The 24,831-nt window shown below is 40.6% G+C and overlaps 1 protein-coding gene across 4 annotated transcripts in view; it reads left to right on the top strand.

The window, feature by feature from the left end:
• Dcaf8 (DDB1 and CUL4 associated factor 8) overlaps positions 1-24,831 on the top strand; it is a 46,705-nt gene that overhangs the window by 4,640 nt on the left and 17,234 nt on the right. For 3 of the 4 annotated variants that reach the window (XM_059280104.1, XM_059280103.1, XM_059280102.1), the window contains 4 exons: positions 11,417-11,493; positions 17,636-18,288; positions 19,237-19,377; positions 21,516-21,610. In XM_059280104.1, coding sequence (XP_059136087.1) covers positions 11,445-11,493; positions 17,636-18,288; positions 19,237-19,377; positions 21,516-21,610 — 938 coding nt within the window. In that variant the 5' untranslated portion in view covers positions 11,417-11,444. Of the gene's footprint in view, positions 1-6,740; positions 6,785-11,416; positions 11,494-17,635; positions 18,289-19,236; positions 19,378-21,515; positions 21,611-24,831 lie in introns of those variants that run through there. The other variant, XM_059280105.1, reaches the window with a different exon arrangement.

Raw genomic sequence — 24,831 nt, 5'->3', positions numbered from 1 at the left:
ATCCTGGTTGTATTTGTTTGAGACAGGATCTCACTCTAGCCGAGCCTCGTCTTGAACTTACTTTGTACCTCAGACTGGCCTTGAACTTACACCACCACCACCACCACCACCACCACCACCACTACTACTACTGTTGTCTCAACTTCCTGAGTGCTAAGATTATAGGTATTCGTGACCACGCCTGACTCTAGACTAGAGGCTTTTAAAATCAAAAGACTAAACTATACTATCAGTAGATTTACTACTGTATTGTTTTTGCTGTATAAAAGTTACTCTAAACATGTCTAGCAAGGATCCAAAGTGCTGGGTGTTGGGGGGCACACTTAATCTTAGCACTCAGGAGGCAGAGGTAGGCGGATCTCTGAGTTTAGAAGCCAGTGAACTCCAGGACAGAACTATGCAGCCATACCCTGTTGTTTAAAAAAAAAAAAGTCTTTGGGATTGAATTTGCCTTTTTCTTTTCTTAACTAGATTATCAGTAAGCCGAGATAATCTGTTTTTCACCTTCCCTATTTAGAACTCAAGGACCTGAGTGAGTGAGGTCAGTAGCAGGCGTGGAAGTCTTGTAACTGTGTGCACAGTAAGACCTGTTTTTGTAGTTCGTTTGTTTTTTTTCGATCAACCATGGAATAAAAATATTAATTGGCGAAGTACAGAATTAAATGGTTCATGAGTTTTAAATTGTGTGCTTTTCTGCTTAGCAAGATGTAATCTTATAATCTATCCCAGCTTTCCTGGGACATGAATCAGGTACTGTAAGTTGTATTCAGTAGCCATCTCTTAGTTATTACCTGTTATCAAACCACTCCTGCTATATTAGTGTCTGTGTTCAAGTAAATGGCCTCTAAATGTAAGAATATTGGTGCAAATTACAAACTCAAATTACAAAGAGCAGTTGTAAATGTTTCCTTTAAATGAAAAGAGGAAAATTTTCAATAAGGTAAAAGTAGGTATATATGCCTATAATACCAGATATTCTTAAGGCTGTGGCAGGAGAATCTTGACTTCAAGGCCAATGTTGCCAACTTGAGTGCTCCCCAAGTCCCCCTCCCCCCAAAGGAAAAGACTAAGAATCCTTTTTTGTTTGTTTTTTGTTTTTTCAAGACAGGGTTTCTCTGTGTAGTTTTGGTTCCTATCCTGGATCTCGCTCTGTAGACCAGGCTGGCCTCAAACTCACAAAGATCTGCCTGTGTCTGCCTCCGGAGTGCTGAGATTAAAGGCGTGCACCACCACTGCCCGGCCGGACTTCCCCTCTTAGATACCTAGAACATAGATACTCTTAGGTACTGATTTGGTTTGTTCTTAGTAAGGTTTAGTTTACAAGGTATCTGATTTTGAAATTTCTATTTAGATAATTTGTAAGTTTATATATCTAGCCCTAATTTATTTCTTTCTTAAAAAAATTTAAAGTCTGTTTTTACTTATTTTGAGTGGGTGTATGTATGTGTGTGGGTAATATGTGTGTGGGTAATTTGCCATGATGGAAGCCCGGGGACAACTTGCAGGAGATGATTATCTTCTACCGTGTGGCTCTAAGTTCTACATGCACTGCATTGATTCTCACTACCTTCATAACATGTCAGCTTGGATTTAAACATACTAGAATTAGTCTTCCAGGTGCCAGCTTGTCATTTGTGGCATTTGATTTCTTTGCTCAAAATTTGTCTTTAGCCGGGCGGTGGTGGCGCACGCCTTTAATCCCAGCACTCGGGAGGCAGAGGCAGGCGGATCTCTGTGAGTTCGAGGTCAGCCTGGTCTCCAAAGCGAGTTCCAGGAAAGGCGCAAAGCTACACAGAGAAACCCTGTCTCGAAAAACCAAAAAAAAAAAAAAAAAAAAGTTAAAAAATGTGTCTTTAACTTTTAGTTTTAGAACTGTTTATGAAGCCAAACACTGTCTACCCTATAATGTTTCTCATGTCCCCTACCTTTATTTCCATGTGCCACCAATCTTAAGATAGGCTCTTAGCAATTGTAATAGCTTTAAACTTATTTCTCTTTCTATTTCAGATTGCTTACTTTTTAAAAAGATTTATTTATTTACTTTATATATATGAGTGCTCTATTGACTTTATACCAGAAGAGGGCATCAGATCCCACTATAGATGGTTGTGAGCCACCATGTGGTGCTGGGAATTGAACTCAGGACCTCTGGAAGAGCAGCCGGTACTCTTAACCTCTGATCCATCTCTCCAGCCCGTCTTATTATCTTTGACAAAATAACCTCCCTGATGACACGCACACACTGTGCTCTTCTTGAGTAGATGTTCAGCAAGCACTGTACCATACCACTGAGCCTCCCTGTTTGACTAGCTCTTCTTACCGTTAGCTAAAGCTGACTTACATGTTTTTCTTGAATTTATCGGGTTTTTAACTTTCATTTTATTTTTCCTTCTGGGCAGTCAGAATATCATTGTCATCTTCCTCTTTTTCGACTTTTTCTTTCTCCTCTTTGAAATTTTATCCAGCCTTCCAAGTGCCTTAAAAGCTTGTTTTCCCTTCTTCCCAAAAGTAAAAATAGCACTTCACTTTCTTTCTTTTTTTCTTTTTTCTTTTTTGTTTTTTTTGTTTTTTTTGTTTATTTTTTCAAGACAAGATTTCTCTGTCAGCCCTGGCTGTCCTGGAACTAGCTCTGTAGACCAGGCTTGTCTCAAACTCAGAGATCCATCTGTTTTTGCCTCCCGAGAGCTGGAATTAAAAGCATGTCCCACCACCACCTGGCTAGTATCTGTATTTTTTAAAATTAATATAATTACATAATGTTCTCCTTTTCCTTTTCTCTCTCCAACCCTTCACTGTATTCTTCCCCTCAAATTCATGGCCTCTTTTTCTTTAATTATTGTTTTACACACCACACTTCTAAGTATATAAATATAACTGTTGAGTCTGTTTCATATCACTTGTATGTATATGATTTCAGGTCTGATCACTTGGTATTGGATAATGAATTAGGGGGCTTTTCCCTGGGGAAGACTATTTCTTCTCCCACTGCCCTTTTCTCCTCTGTTCCTTTGTTTCCTGTTCTTTGCCTAGGGCTGGGGCCTGGTGAGGTTTCCCGTTCCATGGTAGCGTGTTTATTGGTGTTGTCCTTGTTCAGGTCTTGTTTAGGCAGCCACACTGATGATACTTCGTGAGTGTAGCTTCTGAAGGTTCTAGATGTAATCTCACAGTAGAGAACAGGTGGCCATGTGTTGCCCAGTTCCAGATGATACATCTACAACACAATTAGTGTGCCTAAGGCTGAGGGATCATCTGGGGTGGGGGCAGAGTATAAGAGCTGGAGGAAAATGAATTTTAAATGAGCCATTTCTGTTTGAAAGCAAGAATTGAAAATAAGGAAAGGAGGATTAATTCCAGATGATGATAGGCTCTAGAAAAGCAAATTCATACTTTGGGTGGAGATTAGCCTTGAACAGCTGTTCAATTATAAGCTGTATAGGAGATCTGTCTTCTCAGTGGGAACTGAGAACCATGTGGCTTGCAAATATCTGTCTTACTAATAATTGAACTTTTGGAGCATTACCTTTCGGTTTCAGAAAAAATTCTAATACCTTACCTCATTTATATATAGATATTTATATAGGAGAGTTGTTAACTGCATAGCAGAATGAGATACAGATTGGCCTGAGAGAATGTTTGGAAAATACGTCATAAGAACTGACTGAAACCAAGTTCTTAATAAAAGGATCAAGGACAGCACCCATCATAATGTTACTTAAATGTTTCTGTCAGGCCCAAGGTCAAGTAGGGTCATCAGACCAGTTTTTATAGGCCCTAGACACCAAAGGATTTAAGCTGAATCTAAGGGAAGTTAAAGAAATATATATGTAAAGGTGATAGAGGTGTAGCACAGTGGTAGTGTGTGTTTATAATGCCCGTGTAAGCCCCTGAGCTCCATCTCTAGCATCAGTAAAGATTCAAATTAATAGCTCACTTACTAGCAATACATTGAATTATTTTAAGCTGAATATTCTTAGTATTCACCAAAACAGTAAAGTTAGAGGCTCTTGATGTTATGTTGGATTCATTTTGCCATTTATGTTGGTTGCTGATAAATAAGTGCTTTAACTGAGGCACAAATCCTTTTAGCACTTTCACTTTTAGGTTAGAAAATGTGACATTTTACTCATTTGCTATGATACATTGACCACTTTCATAAATTTATATTAATAATGATAACTTTATCCAGCCATTGTGGCTCATGTGTGTGTAACCCCAGTATTGGTCAGCAGAAGCAAGTCTGAAAACAACTTGGGTTATATATTATATAGTAAGTTCTAGGCTTCCCTGGGCTATGTGGTAGTAACTTATCTCAAACAAATAAACCACCAGAGTAATAATAGTAATAATAAACAAAACGGTTTATAGCCAGGCAATGATGGCCAGTACCTTTAATCCCAGCAGGCAAATCTCTTGAGTTCGAGGCCAGCCTGGTCTACAGAGTGATTCCAGGACAGCCGGGGCTACATAGAGAAACCCTATCTCAAAAAACAAACCAAAGCAAAAGAAAAAAAAATATATATTTTTAAAAATTATGTGTATGTGTCTATGTGGGGAATGCAGGTGTCCATGGAGACCAGAGGCATTGGTTCCCACAGTAATTATAAGTGGTTGTAAGCCACGCAGTGTAGGTTCTGTGAACCACACTCTGATCTTCAGCAAGAGCAATGTGTTCTCTAAACCACTAGGATATCTTACTTCAAATTTAATGTGCTTAATAGTTGAGTATTATGTAGCAATTTCCATGGTTTTTTTTCTTCACTCTTTTTTATGTACAATATTTATTGAAGTGTAATTTACATATAGTAAAATGTATTTATTTACATTTTTAGGTTTCCTGTTTTGACAAACACAGGCATGTAACACCACTGCAGTTGAAAACAGAACATTATCACCGTACCTAAAGCTTTTCTCATGCTCTTTGGGATCAGTTGCATTCCACTGTCATTCCACTGCCCTTGTCAAACACTAATCTGTTTTCTGTCCTTATAATTTCATCTTTTACAGAAAGTACCACAGATGGAATCCTATGATAACCCAATATCAAATGATATTTTGAGTTCAGCTTCTTACACATAGTAGCATGATGTATCTGAGATCTATCCATATTGCTGTTTGTAACATTAGCTCATTTCTGCTTATTGTTTCTTAGTAGTCTTTTGTTTCGTTTTGTTTTGGTTTTCAAGACAGAGTTTCTCTTTGTATCCCTGGCTGTCTTGGAGCTTACTCTGTAGACCAGGCTGGGCTCAAACTTATGCCTGCCTCTGCCTCCCAAGTGCTGGAACTAAAAGAGTGCACCACCACCGCCCAGTGTTTCTTAGTAGTCTTACTGTGTAGACATACTCCAGTATGTTTATCTCTGACCCAGGTGAAAAACATTTAATTATTTTTAGTGTTTTTAGTGCATCTACACATGCCAGAAGAGGGCACCAGATCTCATTATAGATGGTTGTGAGCCACCATGTTGTTGCTGGGAATTGAACTCAGAACCTCTGGAAGAGTAGCCAGTGCTCTTAACTTTCTGTGTGTTAAGCATGTGCTCTCCCATCATCTCCATGCTACACCTCATTTTTAGCTTAAGGATATTGTGCAGTTTAGAAGTGAAGGTGGTTTATGTTGTGATAGCCAATTGTTCTAGCACGTGTGTTTGTTACACAGATCTTTTATCAGTAGGGAAGCCCTGACTTTTTATTTAGTTTTTATTTGTATTTGTTTGTTTTTAGGGACAGGGTTTCTTATGTACCCCTGACTGCCCTGGAATAAGACATGTAGACCAGGCTGGCCTCAGACTCAGAGATCTTGTGCCTCTGCTTCCTAAGTTCTTGGGTTAAAGGCGTATGTGCCACCAAATCTGGCCACCAACAATTTTTAAATAAGATTCTTGGTTACTTTTCTGCTTGACTTTTAGTTAATAGTTTGTCATATAGTTAGCTAGAAACTTAAGGCCTATTATTACTAAAACAGAAAAAACAAACTGGATCACTGGGATTTACTACTGAACTTGAAATAACACCTGGATCTCCCCACCATCCTCAAATAGTTTACTCTTTAACCTTCAGTTTGGCAGGAGTCATGGTTATTTTTAGGGTATAGGCAGTAGAGCTAAACTAAACTCCTCCAGCTACCTGAGACAGTGACCCCATCAGCTCTTTCAGCTCAGCATGGTTTGCTCTGGACCATATTTTACATGTTAATTGACCAGAGGGGAAACAATGGAGTTTTGGAGTATGTAATGCATTGAAAAAAGGTGATTGGGGCTTGAATCAAAATGTATTTATTTTGTTGATGAGTGGAAGAGATTCTACAGTGGCTGTAGTATTAAAGTTGTAGGGTACAGTTAAATTGTTGCTGCCTGCTTTAGTTTGGACAGTAAGTATCTTTTTTTTTTTTTTTTTTTTTTTTTGGTTTTTCGAGACAGGGTTTCTCTGTGTAGCTTTGCGCCTTTCCTGGGACTCACTTGGTAGTCCAGGCTGGCCTCGAACTCAAAGAGATCCGCCTGGCTCTGCCTCCCGAGTGCTGGGATTAAAGGCGTGCGCCACCACTGCCCGGCTGGACAGTAAGTATCTTAAGATGGCTCAGGCTGCTAGAACAAAATACCAATGACTGGTGGCTTAAAAAACAGAACTTCATTTTCTTATTCTAGAGGGTACAGTCTAAGAGTAATGTATCAGTAACATGGATGGTGTCTGGTCACGGATGTCTTTCACCTTATAGAGATCTGCCTCCTCACTTTGCTCTCACATGCTGGGGATAAAGGGAGAAATAAAGAACTCTGTCTCTCACAAAGGTAACAATCCTGTCATGAGGCTATCCACTTTTATGACCTCATCTAAACCTGATTGTATCCAAAAGACTATCTCTAAATGCTATCACATTGGAAGTTATGCTTTCCATATATACATAGCAGGTGGTTACTATAGTTTCTGTACTAGAGTTGAATTGGTTATATTTAATTTTGACTGAAACTTAGAACTATAGCTTCTCTCAAGAGTAGTTGTGTTTGTCATAATTGTGTGTGTGTGTGTGTGTGTGAGGGTAAGTATGTATACGTGCACATACTTGCATGTACAAGTATGCCATAGCATGCGTGTCGGGGCAGAGACGACCTCAGGTGGCTGTCCTCACTTTCCACCTTGTTTGTGGTGGGGTCTTTGTTGTTTATACCTGTATATACCAGGCTAACTAGACTGCAAGTTTCTGGGAATTCTCTTGTCTCTAGCTCCCTTCTTTCTTAGGAGCACTGACGGGACAGCTGTGAACTTACCATATCTTGCTTTCTCTATGGCACCTGAGATTTTAACTCATCCTTAACACTTGCATGGCAAGCACTTTCTCCATCCACTAAACCATCTCCTTAGCCCATAATTTCTTGGTTTTCTAGAGAAATAATTCCCAAAATGAGAATTTATAATCTCATTAAAGGATATATAAGATGATCCAGTGGTGTATAGAAAAGAATGTTGATTATTTGTTTGGCCTATATTCTAGAAAAACATTTTAAAAATTATTACATTTTTCTTATTTTTTGTGTGTGCCATGGTACATGTGTGGAAGTCTGAGGACAATTTGTTGGAGTCTGTTTTCCTTCTACTATGTGAGTCCCAGGGGTCAAACTCAGATTTGCAGGCTGGCTGCCATGTCAGATACATTACTGAGCTATCTTGCTAGCCCTATTTTATGTTTTTAAAAATTATTTTTATTTTATTATTGTGTGTATGGGTGTTTTTCCTGCCTGTGCACCACTTGTGTGCTTGGTGCCTGTGGAGGCCAGAAGAGGGGCATCCTGTTCCTTAGAACTTGAGTTAGAGGCAGTTGTGAGCTGCCATGTGGGTGCTGGGGAATTGAACCTGGGTCCTCCAAACGAGCAGCCAATGCTCTTAAGCTCTGAGCCATCTCTCCAGACCCCTATTTTGTATTTTTGAGATAGGGTCGTATTAAGTAGTTTTGGCTGGCTGTTACTCTGCATGTGACCCAGGTTGGCCTCTAACTCTTGGCAGTTCTGCCTCAGCCTCTCAGGTGCTGGAATTACCAATGTGTGCCTCCATGTTGGGCTAACCTTAAGTTTAATATAATCTGATTGTATGTGTATACATGCATATTGGGGGTAGATGCCCAAAATTTCCATTGAAGTTCACTAGTAAAACCTTCCTGCATAGGTTTTAACATAAAATTCTACTAATGTATAACACCTCTGGAATAGCTACAGGTTGAATGTCCCTTCCCTAAAATGTTCAAGACCAGAATTATTTTACATTTCAGTTTTTCAGATTAGTATTTATTGTTCCAGTATTGGGCATTGAGCCCAGGGCCCCATGATTAAACTATACTTTAAGCCCAGATTTGGGAATGTTTGCATATAAATAATATGAACATCTGAAATATTGTAAAATTTGAAGCTAATTGAGGATCATGTTAATTCTCAGAAAGTTTCACAATTTGGAGTCATTTGGATACTTAAATTAGGGACACTCAGTCTTTTATGTTTTTTTCAGGCCAGGGTATCATGTAGCCCACACTGACTTTGAACTTGCTGTGTGTCTGAGGATAACCTTGAACTCATAGGCCTGCCTTCACCTCTTTTTTTTTTTTTTCTTGAGACAGGGTTTCTCTGTGTAACAGCCCTAACTGTCCTGGAACTCACTCTGTAGACCAGGCTGGCCTCGAACTCACAGAGGTCTGCCTGACTCTGCCTTTACCTCTTAAGCGCTGGGATTACAGGCATGTGCTACCATGTCCAGTTTTCTGTCTGTTACTTTATAGATGAAAAAAGCAAAGTCTAGTAAGAATCATGGGCTCATCAGGGTACAGTGTATGAATGGCTTCACTCATTCTCTGGGATCTTGAACTTTTACTTTCTAGTCTGGGACTGATTTTGCTAAAATGTAATCTTTAGAAACTATCTGCTGTGTGAATGCTTTTCTTTCTTTTCCTTTTTTTCTTTCTTTCTTTCTTTTTTTTTTTTTTTTTTTTTTTTTTTTTTTTTTTTTTTTTTTTTTTTTTTTTTGATACAGGGTTTCTCTCTGTAGCTTTGGTGCCTGTCCTGGATCTTGCTTTGTAGACCAGGCTGGCCTCAGACTGACAGAGATCCACCTGGCTCTGCCTCCTGAGTACTGGGATTAAAGGCATGTGCCACCACCGCCCGGCGTGAGTGCTTTTCATAAGCATTTACAGGGTTTTATGTTTCTGAATTTAGTAATAAGGTCTGTCAATTTTATCTCAAAAAGAAGATCCATTTTTTAAAGACCCTTAAGCCAGTTTCTCCTTTAAAAGACTGTCCTGTGAACTCTGGATGAGATGAACATCATGGCTTCCTTTTTCCCCACTCTAAGAGGCTGGGCAAGCATTTTTTAGAGCAGTATGACAAGTTCACACATTCCCAACCTCCCAGAGAGGATGCTATTTAGTTACAAGAAAGGTTTTCAAGAGCTGCTGTTTTATCCTCTGGAAGTGGATAATAGTGGGGTGGGCATGTGACATGGTAGACAGTTTAATTCTACAAATAGAATATCTCAGCTACTCTTAATTTACTATGATACAATGGTCTGCTTTATGACTAGTAATGAAATAACTTTCTTTATAGGACTTTTACAATAATTAATTTTAAACCTGTAGATTCAGGGTTGGGGAGATTACTGAGATGTTAAAGAATATAAATAGTAACTATTGAGAGACAAAGCCAAGTGCTGTGTAGGAAATGCTTTAGCAAAATACATCCAAATGGGGTGGGAGAGGTGGCTCAGAGGTTAAGAGCACTTACTCAACTTGGAGAGGACCCGGGTTCATTTCTCAGCACTTACATGGTGGCTCACAAGCTATCTGTAACTCCAGGGGATCCAACACCATCTTCTGATCTACTCAGGCACCAGGCACGTATGTGCTGCACATAAATACATACATGCATACATACAGGCAAAAAAACCTCATATATAAATCTTTGTTTAAAATTACACATCAGAGGAGGGAAAAGAAGCCAGTTGTGGCTCACAGCTGTTATCCCAGCTCTGGGGAATCTGAGGCAGAAAGGTCTCCATGAATTTGAGACCAGCCTGAGGTACAGAGTGAGACCCTATCTCAAAACCAAATAAACAAAAAGTGAGAGGAAGAAAGTAGTCTGCTCCGGAAGCAGCTTGTATACATGGCTGTTGACGTCTTGTTGGCACCTTCTTTCATCATGCTCTTCCAGGTGTTTTCTCAGATTTGGTCCGTTGTTTTTGTTTGTTTTTTGTCAGAACTACTCCACTGTGGCCTGCTACAAGCATTCTTTGGGCAACTGTCTCTGCAGAGGACAGTTTTTATGAAACAGTACAAGCTTCTGTAAAGGAGAGAAGCAGAGGGTGAGGATAAGGATGGCTTCTAGGATAATTGTTAGGGGAATGAAAGGGCTGTTGAAAGATTGGAGGACAGTGCCTGGGTACTCGGTCTTAGATCATAATCATACTTTGTCTTTTACCACTGCCTTTTGTTCAAGACACTGAAAGGGCTAAACAAAACTCTAGCCTGAATAATATTATTCTTTGCTCTTTGGAATTTGCTGGAGGTGGCGATAAGGTCCTAGAGAGGGGTGGGAGTGTTACAGCAGCATTAAAGAAATAAGATACATTCCCTAGTTCTAGATAGGGTTTTGCTACAGAGGTAAGTCTGGTGAAAATTAGTAGAATTAGCTGAAGTAATGTTTGCCACTATGTAAAATGAGCTAAGATGGCTTAGTGGGGATTCTCTTTTACATACCTTTGTATAGCCAATCTGGCACTCACAGAGATCTGCCTGCCTCTGCCTCCCAAGTGTGGGATCAAAGGTGTGCACCACCACCATGTGGCTCTGTTTATAATCTTAGGTGTCTTTGCTTTTAATAGGCTTGACACTGCAGCTGAGTGACCAAAGACTAGGGTGCTTTGCAAGAGCTTGATTTCTGTCTATTTGTGCATGAAATGAGATTCGGAATCTTGACTCATGTATTCGTTTTGTGAAAACAAATGCTTCACAGAGTTTGTGGAAATGTGTTACTTACAGTGGGAAGATCTTGCTCAGAGGGCAGTGCTGAAGGTAGCCTTGTGTTAAGTTGAGGTTCTTAGCTAGCAGTTTGTTAGTAGGTATGCACCTCCGGCTTCAAGTTTTATCTCAGTTCCTTCTTTCCCATGTAGGAAAAACAAATAAACAAACAAACCAAAACACACTATCAGCTACTTAAGAAAGAAGGTAAATAGTTGGCAGTTGACCTCCCCCCCAAGTATGTCTCTTTACATTCAGGGAAGCTGGGGGTGGGGGTTAGCAACTGAGTAGTTAATATTAAGTGTACCCACACAAAAGATTAATTCTTATGAAAATGGTAAAACCTATGTATTGTTGAATGTCCTTGTCTCTTTTATTGTCTTTCCCAGAAGCTTTTCTAATTATTTTATTTCCTTCTTCCCAAATCCAGGCTGGATACAGCAAATACCATTTTCAAGATGTCCAGCAAAGGGAGCAGCACAGATGGCAGAACAGATTTAGCTAATGGTAAGGGACTGAAAAAAAGGTCAAACTCTCTTTACTATCAGTTGAGGTCTCGCCCCTTCCCTAAGGGAGAGTGGAGACCTGAATTTCCGTGGAACAGAGGAGTCCTTGTCTGCTCTCTGAGTACGGGAAAGCACTCAGGAGTCATCGGGTTGTCTTCAATCTTTTGCTCCTTCAAATTTTATCAGATTGTTTCCAGAAGATCAATATAGAGATATTTCTTTCTTTTTTAATTTTTATTTTATGTGTATGATTATTTTGCCTGCATGTATGTCTATGCACCACTTTTGTGCCTGGTGCCTGCAGAGGCCAGAAGAGGGCACACCTTTAATCCTAGCACTCAGGAGGCAGAGGCAGGCAGATCTCTGAATTCGAGGCCAGCCTGGTCTACAGAGCGAGTTCCAGGACAGCCAGGGCTGTTACACAAAAAACAAAAAAATTAAAAAATTTAAAATTAATTATTTTGTTTCTCAAAAAACAACAACAACAAAAAACCCCAAAAATATAAAGAGTTACAGACAGTTGTGAGTCACCATGTGGATGCTGGGAATTGAACCTGGGTCCTCTGAAATAACAGTCAGTGCTCTTAACTGCTAAGCCATCTCTGGCCCCAAAAATATATTGACCTTTTGGTGAAGTGGTTTGGACTTTTGGAAGCCTGTTTACAAAAGGGAGGGCATACTTAATGAAATACTAAGAAGAAAATTAAGGTGGAGGGAGTTACGGGGAAGACTTAATTGAGAGGTCTGTTTATATGGTAGGTAATAGTTTCAGAGAGTGATAAGAAATGAAGTTACTGATCTGGGAGTGTGCCTCAGTGATAGAAAAGATGAAACCAAAGCATCCAGAATCAGGTCTTCTTCCCTCCCTTTACATTGCACTTAATTAAAAGGGACAGGATTCTAGAGAAATTTCAGTGTCTGTCTCTGTCTCTGTCTCTGTGTGTGTGTGTGTGTCTCTGTGTGTGTGTGTGTGTGTGTGTGTAGATGCCAAGTGGACATAGTGGTCCACATGTAATTCTAGTGCTCTGAAAGTAGAGACAAGAGAGTTCCTGAAACAAGCTACCTAGCTAAATTAACTGTATCAACAAGCTCTGGGTTCACTTGACAGATTCTATTTCAGTAAGGTGGAAAGTGATTGAGCAAGACTCCTGATGTTAACCTTAGGCTTCTGCACACATGTATGTGCCCCTCCTCCCAGGAACATAGCATATACTCACATGCACACACCACACACACGTAAAGAAGGGTTCACCAAAATACAGTCATGCCCATTTATGTAGTATCTATGAGTTGCTTTTGTGCAAGTGAGGGTCAGTAGTTAAGACAGTCTTAAATGGTCTTACATAACTTAACATTTTGACCATTTGGGCCTGTACAGGAAAAAAAAATTGCGAGAGCCTAAGGTAGATTTTGGTCAATGACTACTAAGCCCCTTCTTCCAGCTTGTGGTATACTCTGTCTCTTATTTTAATGTGCTACCACTGTCACAGTCTGAATTTGTTAATCACAACTTTTTAAATTTTATATTACATTTACTTATTTAGTGTTCACGGGTGCCATGATACTGTAGTAGAATCAGGTTCTCCTTCTACCCTGTGGTAGATCAAAATTTGTGTTGTCAGGCTTAGTGACAAGTGCCTTTACCTGTTAGACCATCTTGCTGGTGCTTGTTAATAATAATTTAACAGTAAATTCCCAGAGTCTGGGGCTGGGTTGTTTTTCCTTGCATCTGGGGCTCTGTCAGGTGTTGTGTGCAGGGGTATAGTATACCAGGTATCTAACCCATAACCTTGTACACACTAAACAGGTGCTTTACCGTTAGGGTATACCCTGCCCTAGGTGTGTTTTTATTCCTTCTTACCAACCCCAAGCTTAAGCCCAATTGCACTTAAACACATCTAGTATACTTTCTCAGCATATGTAATTCTCAGCAAATCTGCTTCCTAAGTTCAGATTTCTGTGAGTTCCCCCCATCCCCGCCCCATTTTTCTTCTGCCTCCTAGCCCAGTTTTCCTACTATTGTGCTGTTGGTGGGGTGCTTTTGTGTTGTTCAACCTTCTCTTGTTACTTCAAACAAAACACTTTTATCTGTTTTCTGTGTTGGCCTTTGCCTGAGAATTCATTGGAAGGAGGTCTTATTTCTTCAGCATTCTTACAAATCACTGCTCCGACCCAGACAAGCAGGCAGTATAAAGTGTTCCAGGTTTACATCAGTAAACATTATTGGACTCAAATAGCTTATATTAGAGTCATACAACTGGTTTACCTTTCTCTGATGATTTTACTTGTAGCAGGATAAAATTTGTACTATCTTCAGAGAGGAGACCAAAGTAAACAGTATCCATACCTTGACCTTAGGTTGGAAATTGTGATTGTATTGACTGTGAACATTGCTCAAGTCTTCATTGCAATGATTTCTTTACTAGACAAGAGTGCAACATTTCATTGTACCCACTGAAAGTGACCAGTTATGTCACTGCCAAGATAGCAGGCTACAATATGCTGAGCTTCTCAAGATCCACTTAAAGTAGCGGGGCTTCCATCAGCTTCATGAGTGCTTCTCCATAAAACTCTCTCATCTCTCAATAAAGAGACTGCAAATTTTAAACTAGAGTTGGGTTTATAGTTTCAGGGGTAGACCTCTTGCCAAGCAAGTACAAGGCATTGAGTTTAATCCCTGATAACATGGAAGAAAAGAAAAAAAAATTATTGTTATTACTATTTACTAAACTATGTTTAGTGATTCATGCCTGGAATTCTAACACTTGAGAAGCTGAGACAGAGTCTTTGTGAGTTTGAGGCCAGTGTGGGCTACATATCTAAAACACCATATCTAAAAACAAGCTAACTAGTTGAAGTAAATTAAAATACATTTGCTAGAAAAGGGCAAGTGAAAACCTGTGTTAGTGATCATAATGACCAACTTAAAATCCTTCAACCCCATGATTCCTGGGTTTTAAGAACTTATAAATTATCTAGCACTAGAGCTCAGTGGATAACCTTGTTTGCCACCTGGTTGATGCCTGCATTTGATCCTGGAACCCACATGGTGGAAGGAGGAAACTCATTCATCCAAGTTGTCCTTTTCACTGTGGCACGCCCCCCCCCCCCCCATAAATAACTGTCATAGTAATACAAAATGTTTATGAGAGAAAGTTAGCAGTTAAGCAGCAGGAGGTAGGTGCCTTCCTGACCTGGGAAATGGCATAGCCAGATGCTTTTTGTCAGTTACCATCATCCGGTGAGAAGATGGCCGTGTCAGATCTTGCTGAGATACTTTTTCTTTTGATTTTTTTTTTTTTTTTCAATTGAAATAGTGCCTTGTTACTGCTGGAGATTTTTTAATAGATAGTTTAGTTATTTGCTGTAATCAGTAGGTGCCTGTGAAACAACACAGCCTAAAGCCAGGTGTGGTGGTGTATGCCTGTGATCTCAGCACTCAGGAAGTAAAAAAAGATTGCCACAATCGGAGGTCAGCCTGGTCTAATGCATTCTAGGCTAGCCAGGGTTATGTTGGGAGAGCCTGTCTCAAACAGAGGGCAGAATCTAAGGTAGTATCAGACACACACCTTTTTTTTTTTGCCATTGGTATATTTTTAAAAATGAGGGAGGGTAGTTACTGTATTTTATGTATATGGATGTTTTGCCTCAGTGTATGTCGGTGTCCCATGTACATGCAGTGCCTGAGTGGAAAGAAGGATATTGGATCCTCTGGGACTGGAGTTACAAATGATTGTTAGATGCTGGGAACCAAATCCAGGTCCTCTGGAGGAGCAGTCAGTGCTCTTAACTGATTAGCCATCTCTCCAGCCCATTGATATATTTTCTCTCCAGCACTTGCTCTCCCTTTGGCTCTAAGAAAACTAGCCAGGTCGGTTCCAGTTTGATATTTTTATGTCCTACAAAGAAACTGGTTTCTTTAGCCACAGGCTTTTACCGTCTAGTTTTAGTAGACAGCCAACAGCAATAGCCTGTGTTGTTTGGGGGTCATCCCGTGACTTCGAACTTACAGGGAGGAACACCAGAATTGGCGTTGAGATTTGTGTTAATAATCTATGTCTTAAGCTTTTTTACCCTTACCCAAGCAAGGCATCTCCATTCAAAACATTTTATTTTTTTCTTTTAAGTGTTTATTTAATTAATTTATAAAATAGTGGGTTCCTAAAAGGCTCTTTATATATTTTTAGTGTTAGTTAACACACCTTCCAGTCCCTCATCCTCCTCTCTGCCCCCATCCTTCCTCAGACCTCTAATCCTCAGTATTTTCATCCCCACTACTTTCATATAGCATGTGTTTTAGCTCCTAACGTGCCCGCCCCCCCACTCCCCCTTTTCCCTTAGTTTTTCTTTTTTTCTTTTTTTTTTTTTTTGGTTTTTCCGAGACAGGGTTTCTCTGTGTAGCTTTGTGCCTCTCCTGGAACTCACTTGGTAGCCCAGGCTGGCCTCGAACTCACAGTGATCCACCTGGCTCTGCCTCCCGAGTGCTGGGATTAAAGGCGTGCGCCACCACCGCCCGGCTCCCTTAGTTTTTCTTTTTTTTTTTTTTTTTTTTTTTTTTAAAGATTTATTTATTTATTATGTATACAGTGTTCTGTCTGCATATACACCTGCAGGCCAGAAGAGGGCACCAGATCTCATTACGGATGGTTGTGAGCCACCATGTGGTTGCTGGGAATTGAACTCAGGACCTCTGGAAGAACAGCCAGTGCTCTTAACCTCTGAGCCATCTCTCCAGCCCTCCCTTAGTTTTTCAAGACAAGGTTTCTCTGTGTAATAGTCCTGGCTGTCCTGGAACTCACTTTGTAGACCAGGCTGGCCTTGAACTCAGAGACATCCGCCTACCTCTGACTTCTATAGCTATTCCAAACTAAACACCTAGATGTAAAATTTTGAAGCTAGGATCCACACAAGAGAGAGTACATGTGATGTGTGTCTTTATGGACCTAAGTCACCTCTAGGCACACTTTCATATAGCATTCCTGTGGTGATAGTTTATTTGTATGTTAATAAATAAAATTTGCCTGGAGATCAGAGGACATAGAGAGCCAGCCATAAACAGAAGTCAGGTGGTAGTAGCACACACCCTTAATCCGATCACATGGCCGGCAGAGTCTCTATGTGTTCAAGGACGCAGCCAAGCATGGTGACATACACCTTTAATCCCAGTACTAACCATAGAGACCTGGAGGTCTGTACAGATGGGCAGTGATGAGGAAGTGAGGTGGCTGGGCTTAGAGCCAATGAGAAGGCAGAACAGCAAGGCAATAAAGGTGCAGGTTAGACAGGAAGAAGCTGGTTCTCCTGGGAAGCTACAGCGGCGAGGTGAGCTAAGGTTAGCTGGTGACTCTTTTTCTCTGATTTCTTTGGCTATTAGCCCTGTATTTGGCTCTGTGTTTCTTATTTAATATGACTGTTTAGAAATTCGTCTACACATTCCAGCACTTAACATCTTTTTTGGTTTTCAGTTTTGTGAGACTTGATCTTTTTGTGTAGCCCTGGCTGGCCTTGAACTTGGGGTAGTCCTCCTGCCTCTGTTTTCTGAGTATGGGAATTACCAGTGCCTGTGCAGGTTTTTTTTTTTGTTTTGTTTTGTTTTGTTTTGTTTTGGTTTGGTTTTTCAGAGGACCTGGGTTCGATTCCCAGAACCCACATGACAGCTTACAACTGTCTAACTCCAGTTCCAGGGGATCTGACACCTTCACACCAATGCACATAAAGTTAAATAAATTATAAAAAAAAACAAACCAAAAAACAAAACCAACTTGCTGAAGATGACTTTGAATTATAGGCATGCAATTATTCTTTATGAGCATTTGGAAAGTAAACACATTTACTAAAATTTGTTTCTTGGTCTTTGGGGTAATAGTTTCTTAGACCAAGGTGGAAAGTCTTTCTTTTTTTTTTTTTTTTTTTTTTTTTTGGTTTTTCAAGACAGGGTTTCTCTGTGTAGCTTTGCGCCTTTCATGGAACTCACTTGGTAGCCCAGGCTGGCCTTGAACTCACAGAGATCCGCCTGGTTCTGCCTCCCGAGTGCTGGGATTAAAGGCGTGCGCCACCACCGCCCAGCTTGGAAAGTCTTTCTGATCACTGTCGTAATTAATTGTCCTCATTTTTTTTCTTTGCATCTATCCATTAATGTCTAGGAAGCCTGTCTAGCAGTCCAGAAGAGATGTCTGGAGCTGAAGAGGGAAGGGAAACATCCTCAGGTATTGAAGTAGAGGCCTCAGACTTGAGTTTGAGCTTGACTGGGGATGATGGTGGCCCCAACCGCACCAGCACAGAAAGTCGAGGCACAGACACAGAGAGCTCAGGTGAAGAAAAGGACTCTGATAGCATGGAGGACACTGGCCATTATTCCATCAACGATGAAAACCGTGTTCATGACCACTCAGAGGAAGAGGAAGAGGAACAGCCTCGGCACCGCGTACAGCGCAAACGGGCCAGCCGTGATCAGGACTCATCCGATGATGAGCGAGCCCTGGAGGACTGGGTATCCTCAGAGACAACAGCTTTGCCCCGACCTCGCTGGCAAGCCCTTCCTGCCCTTCGGGAGCGGGAGCTGGGTTCAAGTGCCCGCTTTGTGTATGAGGCTTGTGGGGCAAGAGTCTTTGTCCAGCGTTTCCGCCTGCAGCATGGGCTCGAGGGCCACACCGGTTGTGTCAATACCTTGCACTTTAACCAGCGTGGGACCTGGCTGGCCAGTGGCAGTGATGACCTGAAGGTGGTGGTGTGGGATTGGGTGCGGCGGCAGCCAGTACTGGACTTTGAGAGTGGCCACAAGAGTAATGTCTTCCAGGTAAGGCAAAAAGATGTAATAGCAACTTGATAAAATCAAGCATGAGGGTAGACAAAGTTGAGTTGCTGCCTAGAGCAGAAGCTAGTAGCAAGTTGTGATTGGAATTAGATATAGGGACTTGATCCAGCCTTGACTCCATAGTGATAGACTGAGAGCCCTATGGCAGCCTTTTGTTTCCTTGCACATAAGGACTATTGTTAAGTCCCAGTATGGGTAGGATACTTGAAACTCCTATAGGTGTGTCAGTACAAGGCAGTGTAGTAGAGTGCACAGGCTCCTGAACCAAACTGCTGAGTTTTCAGATCCTAGCTCTATGTAAGTTTGTACAATTATTTACTTTGTACTTTGAGTTTATGTATCTATGAAATAGGGCTTGTAACACATCTTATCAGCACTAAATAACAGAGCACGTGCTAAGACTCTTGAGTACTCTCCAGTACTCAGGAAAAAGAAAACAAAGGGAGCTAAGCACTTTTGATTCATGGCTGGTATTTAGTTGCACTTGATAAAATTTGGCTAATGATTATTCTATGGAGATACTACACCTTAGTCCCATTGTCCATATATACTAGCCACTCATCCAAAAGCATGTCCTTTTTCTTTCTTCTTTCCAGGTTCCTTTCCCCTTGTGGCATATTTGTGTTTGGTAGATGAAGATTTGTCCTTGTTCCTTGCTTTTTCCCCCTGTAAGGGTAGTTGCAGTTTACCAGTGTTTAATCACATAGTGTTCATCGTTCTAGAGCCATCCAGAATGCACTTTTATGTCAGAAGTGGCTTCCTTTCTCTTCCTTTTACTTCTGGAAGGATTTGGGCTTAGCTGTCTGTACAGAGTAGGAAAGGTACATCCAGCTGTACGAGGAAAGAGTGACAAGGGGTCATCAACACATTTTCTCTTAAGTTTACCTCTTTAACTTCTTTTGTGTCCCTTTTTCATTCTTAATACTTCAGGCCAAGTTCCTTCCTAACAGTGGTGATTCCACCCTGGCTATGTGTGCCCGGGATGGGCAGGTCCGTGTGGCGGAACTATCTGCTACACAGTGCTGCAAGAACACAAAGCGTGTGGCCCAGCACAAGGGAGCATCCCACAAGGTAAGAAAGCCCTTGTTCCCAGGATGGTGGGTCCAGAGCCTCTGGGTCTCAGCCAGGTTTTCTCTTGTGTCCCCTCTGTTGTCTTCACCGCCTTACTTCGTGCAGCCCCTAGGTTTGTTAAGAGGGGAACAAAAACAACTGTCCTAGAGTTCCTGAAAAACAAGTGTTTCAAAGACCTTCAGCTCATATGCTTACAAAATTTGGTTGATTATCCCTAGCCCCTGGCTGGGTGTGGTGGCTTACAGCTGTAACCCTAGTATTTGGAAAGCTGAGGCAGCATTGCTGTGAGTCAGGGCTAGCCTAGGCTACAGAGTGAGACTGTCTTGAAAACCCCAAAATAAACAAACCTAGCCCCAAGCTGAGAATGGTTAATTCAGAGATCCTGGAGTTCATGTGTCATTCTTAAACCTCTGAAGTTCACTCTGATTGTTTGTAGATCATTTTAGTGGTTCCCAGGAGCTGGTGGTTGGTTCCTCTGATAAGAAGATTTCTGATTTTTCTGCTCAGTAGTAGCCTATAAATAGCCATGTTATAGGAAGCTTTATGTAGAGCTGTGAGTACAGAATGGATAGTCATGGTGGTAGCCAGGGAGGCTAAGAGCTTCCTAGCCTCAGGATAGATTTATGTTTTTCCTTGCAAAGGATGATACTCTTAAAAAAATCCAAGAAAATCTGGAGGAGACCAGAAGGCTCAAGAAAAATACCCACTTCTTTGATTTTTAAGTCTAGTTCCCACCCACTAGGTAACTAATTTTTAGAGTTAAGATACAGGGACTGAAAAAAAGAAAGACATTTCTATATTATTTGTCTGCATGCCTGAATGTAATGGAGTTTATTTTATTTTATTTATTTTATTTAATTTTATTTTTTTTGGTTTTTCGAGACAGGGTTTCTCTGTGTAGCTTTGCGCCTTTCCTGGAACTCGCTTTGGAGACCAGGCTGGCCTCAAACTCACAGAGATCCACCTGCCTCTGCCTCCCGAGTGCTGGGATTAAAGGCGTGTGCCACCACCGCCGCCTGGCAGAGTTTATTTTAGAATGAAATCCTTTTTGGCTTTTTGAGACGGGTTCTCTGTATAGCCCTGGCTGTCCTGGAGCTTACTATGTTGACCAGGCTGGCCTTGAACTCAAAGAGATCCACCTGCTTATGTCGGGAGTGTTGGGATTAAAGGTGTGCGCTACCATGCCTCGCTTAGACTAAACTTTTTTTTTTTTTTAAGATTTGATTTATTTTATGTACACGAGTGCTCTATCTGCATGTACACCTTTATTCCAGAAGAGGGTATCAGATCCCACTATAGATGGGTGGGAATCAAACTCAGGTTCTCTGGAAGAGCAGCTAGTATTCTTAACAGCTGAGTCATCTCTCCATCTCTCTTAATAGTTGTTTTCCTTTGCTTTTGGGATTTGGTTAAAATAACAGATTACCTGTCCTATGTCCTGTATAGAATAAATGTACTATTAATTCACACAGTAAGAGTGAGTGAAGCCTGAATTCCCTTAGGATTTTTTAAAGGTTTATTACGTATAGTGTTCTACCTGAGTGTGTGTCTGCACACCAGAAGAGGGCACCAGATCTTGTTATAGATGGTTATGAGCCACCATGTGCTTGCTGGGAATTGAACTCAGGACCTCTGGAAGGGCAGCCAGTGCTCTTAACTGCTGAGTCTTCTCTCCAGCCCCCTTCTTCCCATCTTAGGATTTTTATAAAAAACAAACAAACAAACAAAAAAGTACACATTTCACTTGCTAAGACTTTTGTTCTTTTGGTTTTTTGAGACAGGGTTTCTCTGTGTAGCTTTGGTGTCTGTCCTAGATCTCACTCTATAGACCAGGCTGGCCTCGAACTCACAGAGATCCACCTGGCTCTGCCTCCTGAGTGCTGGGATGAAAGGTGTGCACCACCACTGCCTGGCTAGGACTTTTTATTTTTGAGACATGGTTTCACTATATAGACCAGGCTGCCCTTGAGCTCACAAAGATCTTCCTTCTTCAACCTTCCAAATTGGGATTAAAGGTGTGTACTTATCATGCCTGGCCTGCTAAGACATTTTAATTGCTTCCCTTCTGAAAGGTAAGTCAGTGAACTAGATTCCCTCTAATGTTTAGAAACCACACCCTTTCCCTTTTTCTCCTTCAGTTGGCCCTAGAACCAGACTCTCCCTGTACGTTCCTGTCAGCTGGTGAAGATGCTGTTGTCTTCACCATTGACCTGAGACAAGACCGGCCAGCTTCGTAAGTTTAGCCATAATACCTGTTTTTGAAGATTTGTTTTAGTTTTAACCAGGTGGTAGTAGGGCACACCTTTAATCTCAGCACTCGGGAGGCAGGGACAGGTGGATCTCTGAGTTCGAGGCCTGCCTGGTTTACAGATCAAGTTCCAGGACAGCCAGGGCTACACAGATTTGTTTTATTTTTATACTTGATCTTAGCCAAAAGGCCTAGAAGTGATGATTTATTTTATTTCCCATTTTGTACATGGGTGTATCTGTGGGGGTATGTACATATGAGTACAGATTTTTACAGAGGCCAGAGGCTTCTAGACAATACCCTAGAAGCTAGAGTTGCAGGTGGTTATGACCCACCCAGCATGGATGCTGGGAGCCAAACTCTGGTCCTCTGCAAAAGCAGTATGTACTCTTAAGCTCTGAGCCATCTTTCTAGCTGGTAGTCACATTTTCTTTGCAGAATGCTTATTTCTTGGCCTTAAAAATGTTCCACATGTCATAGTAATGTTGAACTCTTAGGTTTACCAAAATATAGTACCTTTAAGCCTATGTTTGATGGGAGATAGGTTCAGGTTTTGGAGAGGTCCTTACTTCTGTGTGTTTCTTTCTTTTTTTAAGATTTATTTATTATGTATACAGTGTTCTGCCTGCATGTATGCCTGCATGCCAGAAGAGGGCACCAGATCTCATTATAGATAGTTGTGCTGGGAATTGAGCTCAAGATCTCGGGAAGAGCAGCTAGTACTCTTAACCTCTGACCCATCTCTCCAGCCCCGTGTCTGTTCCTTAGCATGAAATGCCTACCCTACCTTAATTTTCAGAGAAAGCTCCCTTTTTTAGGTAGATTTTAATAATTTGGTAGTCTTGTGTTCTCCACTCACTTAGTACCTCCATTTAGCTTACCAGAAGAAGCACATTACTCCACAGTCTAGCTTAGAGGTATAGTCTTGTAAATGTTCAGTTAAATTACATACAGAAAAATAAAGGGTAAGTCTTGAAAATAAGATCGATGCTGTAATAGAGTTTTGTTATACTATAGACAATTTGTACATGGAAATCCTTTTTTCCTTTTAACTGTGTAATGCCATAGAAAAACAAAGCAACTTTTTTTGGTAATTTTTATTTTACTATTATTTTATGTGTGTGTGTGTGTGTGTCTGTGTGTGTGTGTCTGTGTGTGTGTGTGTGTGTGTGTATGTGTGTGTGTGCGCGCGTGCACGCATGTCCATGGTATATGGAGGTCAGAGGACAACTTTGTAGAGTTGGTTCCCTTTTTCTCCCTTTCTGTGGATTCCAGGGATTGAACTCGGGTCACCAGGCGTACACATCAAGTGCCTTTACCCACTGAGCCATCACTCTGGTTGAAAAACAAACACCAAGTCAAATCTCAATCTAGTCATTACTAGTTAAATAACTTTATGTAATCTTCTGAATTTCAGTGTCTTTGGTTATATCTCCCCTTTCTAGAAATCCTGTGATACATACATACATTGCATCATACATACATACATACATAGATACATATGTTGTCTATGTTTTCATTTTTGTTGGTTTTACAATAATTACATCTTAAACCCAAAATAAAAATACATAGACAAAATAGAAATGTTCCCTATGTATCTTTTCCCATTTTTTTCTAGCTAATGATAACCATTGTTAGTAATTTTGAATACTTTCCAGTCAGTTTTGAATATGGTTATGTGTGAGTATGTGTGACTTTTTCCTCCTAGTAGCTGCTTTTCCATGATCTCTATACATACATTTATTTATTTATTTATTTATTTATTTATTTATTTATTTATTTATTTATTTATTTATTTATTTATTTGTAAAGATAAAGTCTCCTGTAGCCCAGGCTGGCCTAGAACTCACAGTTTATTCAAGGATGACTTTGAATTCCTGATGATCTTACCTGATGTATACCACCATGCCTGGCATTTGTATTCTTTTAATGGAAAGCTGTATAGATTTTAAAATCAAAATCTCGTTGTCCAGAACAGTTCTAGGCCGGAGTGACTTTGACCAGGCAGAGAGAATGCTAAAATTATTTCTTTACAAAGAAATTTGTTATGGCGGCTGTCTTTTTCTTGTTTCCATTTCCATTATTCCAAAATGAATAAAAGCTTAAAATAAAAAAAAAAAAAGCTAAGTTGGGTTCCTTTTTTTTTAATGATTTATTTATTTTTATTTTATGTGCGTTGGTGTTTTGCCTGCATGTCTTTGTGACAGTGTCAAGATCCCCTGAAACGAGTTGCAGACAGGTGTGAGCTGCCATGTGGGTGCTGGGAACTAAACCCAGGTTCCTTGAAAGAGCAGCCAGTGCTCTTAACCTCTGAGCCATCTCTCCAATCCAGGTTCCTCTTAATAGTTTCTTGATGTCTTTCCTGTAAGTTTATTAATCTGCATGATATCATATTTGGTAAATTGACAATTAGATCTAGGAAAAGTTCTGTAAGAACTACTCTTAATGTGAGATAAATTTTATGGCTGGTTAGCTAAATTCTTGTAACCAAGGGGTTCTCTTAGGGCCCGGTGACATGAGGATTATCAGAAGGATCTTCTAAGTTGCAACCAGAGGAATTTTGAAGTGCTTTTTTAGTTTATACATATTTATCTTCATAAATCCATTCTCTGCTAATTTGCTTCAGATAAGAGGAAAGGATGCTGTTTTCTTTAGGATTACTTATGTTCTAGAAATCGATAGCTCAGTTTTTAAATGTGTATGTGTTGGTTTAATTTTGAAATTGCATTTATTTGTGTGTACGCATGCGTAATGCACATGTACAGGTCAGACATCAGTTTGAGGGAGTTGGTTCTTTTCTTCCACCACATGGGTCCTGAGGATCGGACTCAGGTTGTCAGGCTTGGTGGCAAATGCTCTTACCCACTGAGCCATCTTGCTGGCACCCATTTTTTTTTTTTTAAATTATCTTTGTTTGCGTATTTTTTTTTTAAATTATCTTTGTTTGCGTACTTATTTATGTGTATACACATTTGTGCCAAGGTGTGCATATGAAAGTCAGAGGACATCTTGAGAGAGTTTCTTCTCCTTCCTCCATGTGGAACCTGAGGCTCAAACTCAGTTTGTCAAGCATGGCAGTGAGCCCACTTATCCGCTGAGCCATTTGCCAGCTTTCCATCTTATCTTTCTGATATGGTCTCACTGAATTTGGAGCTCACCAGTTTGGCAAGACTAACTGGCCAGCAAGCTTTGGTGGTGATCACTCT

The sequence above is a fragment of the Peromyscus eremicus genome, chromosome 15 (assembly GCF_949786415.1).
Source record: "Peromyscus eremicus chromosome 15, PerEre_H2_v1, whole genome shotgun sequence".
Classification (NCBI taxonomy): Eukaryota; Metazoa; Chordata; class Mammalia; order Rodentia; family Cricetidae; genus Peromyscus; species Peromyscus eremicus.
This window is presented reverse-complemented; position numbering and strand designations above follow the sequence as displayed.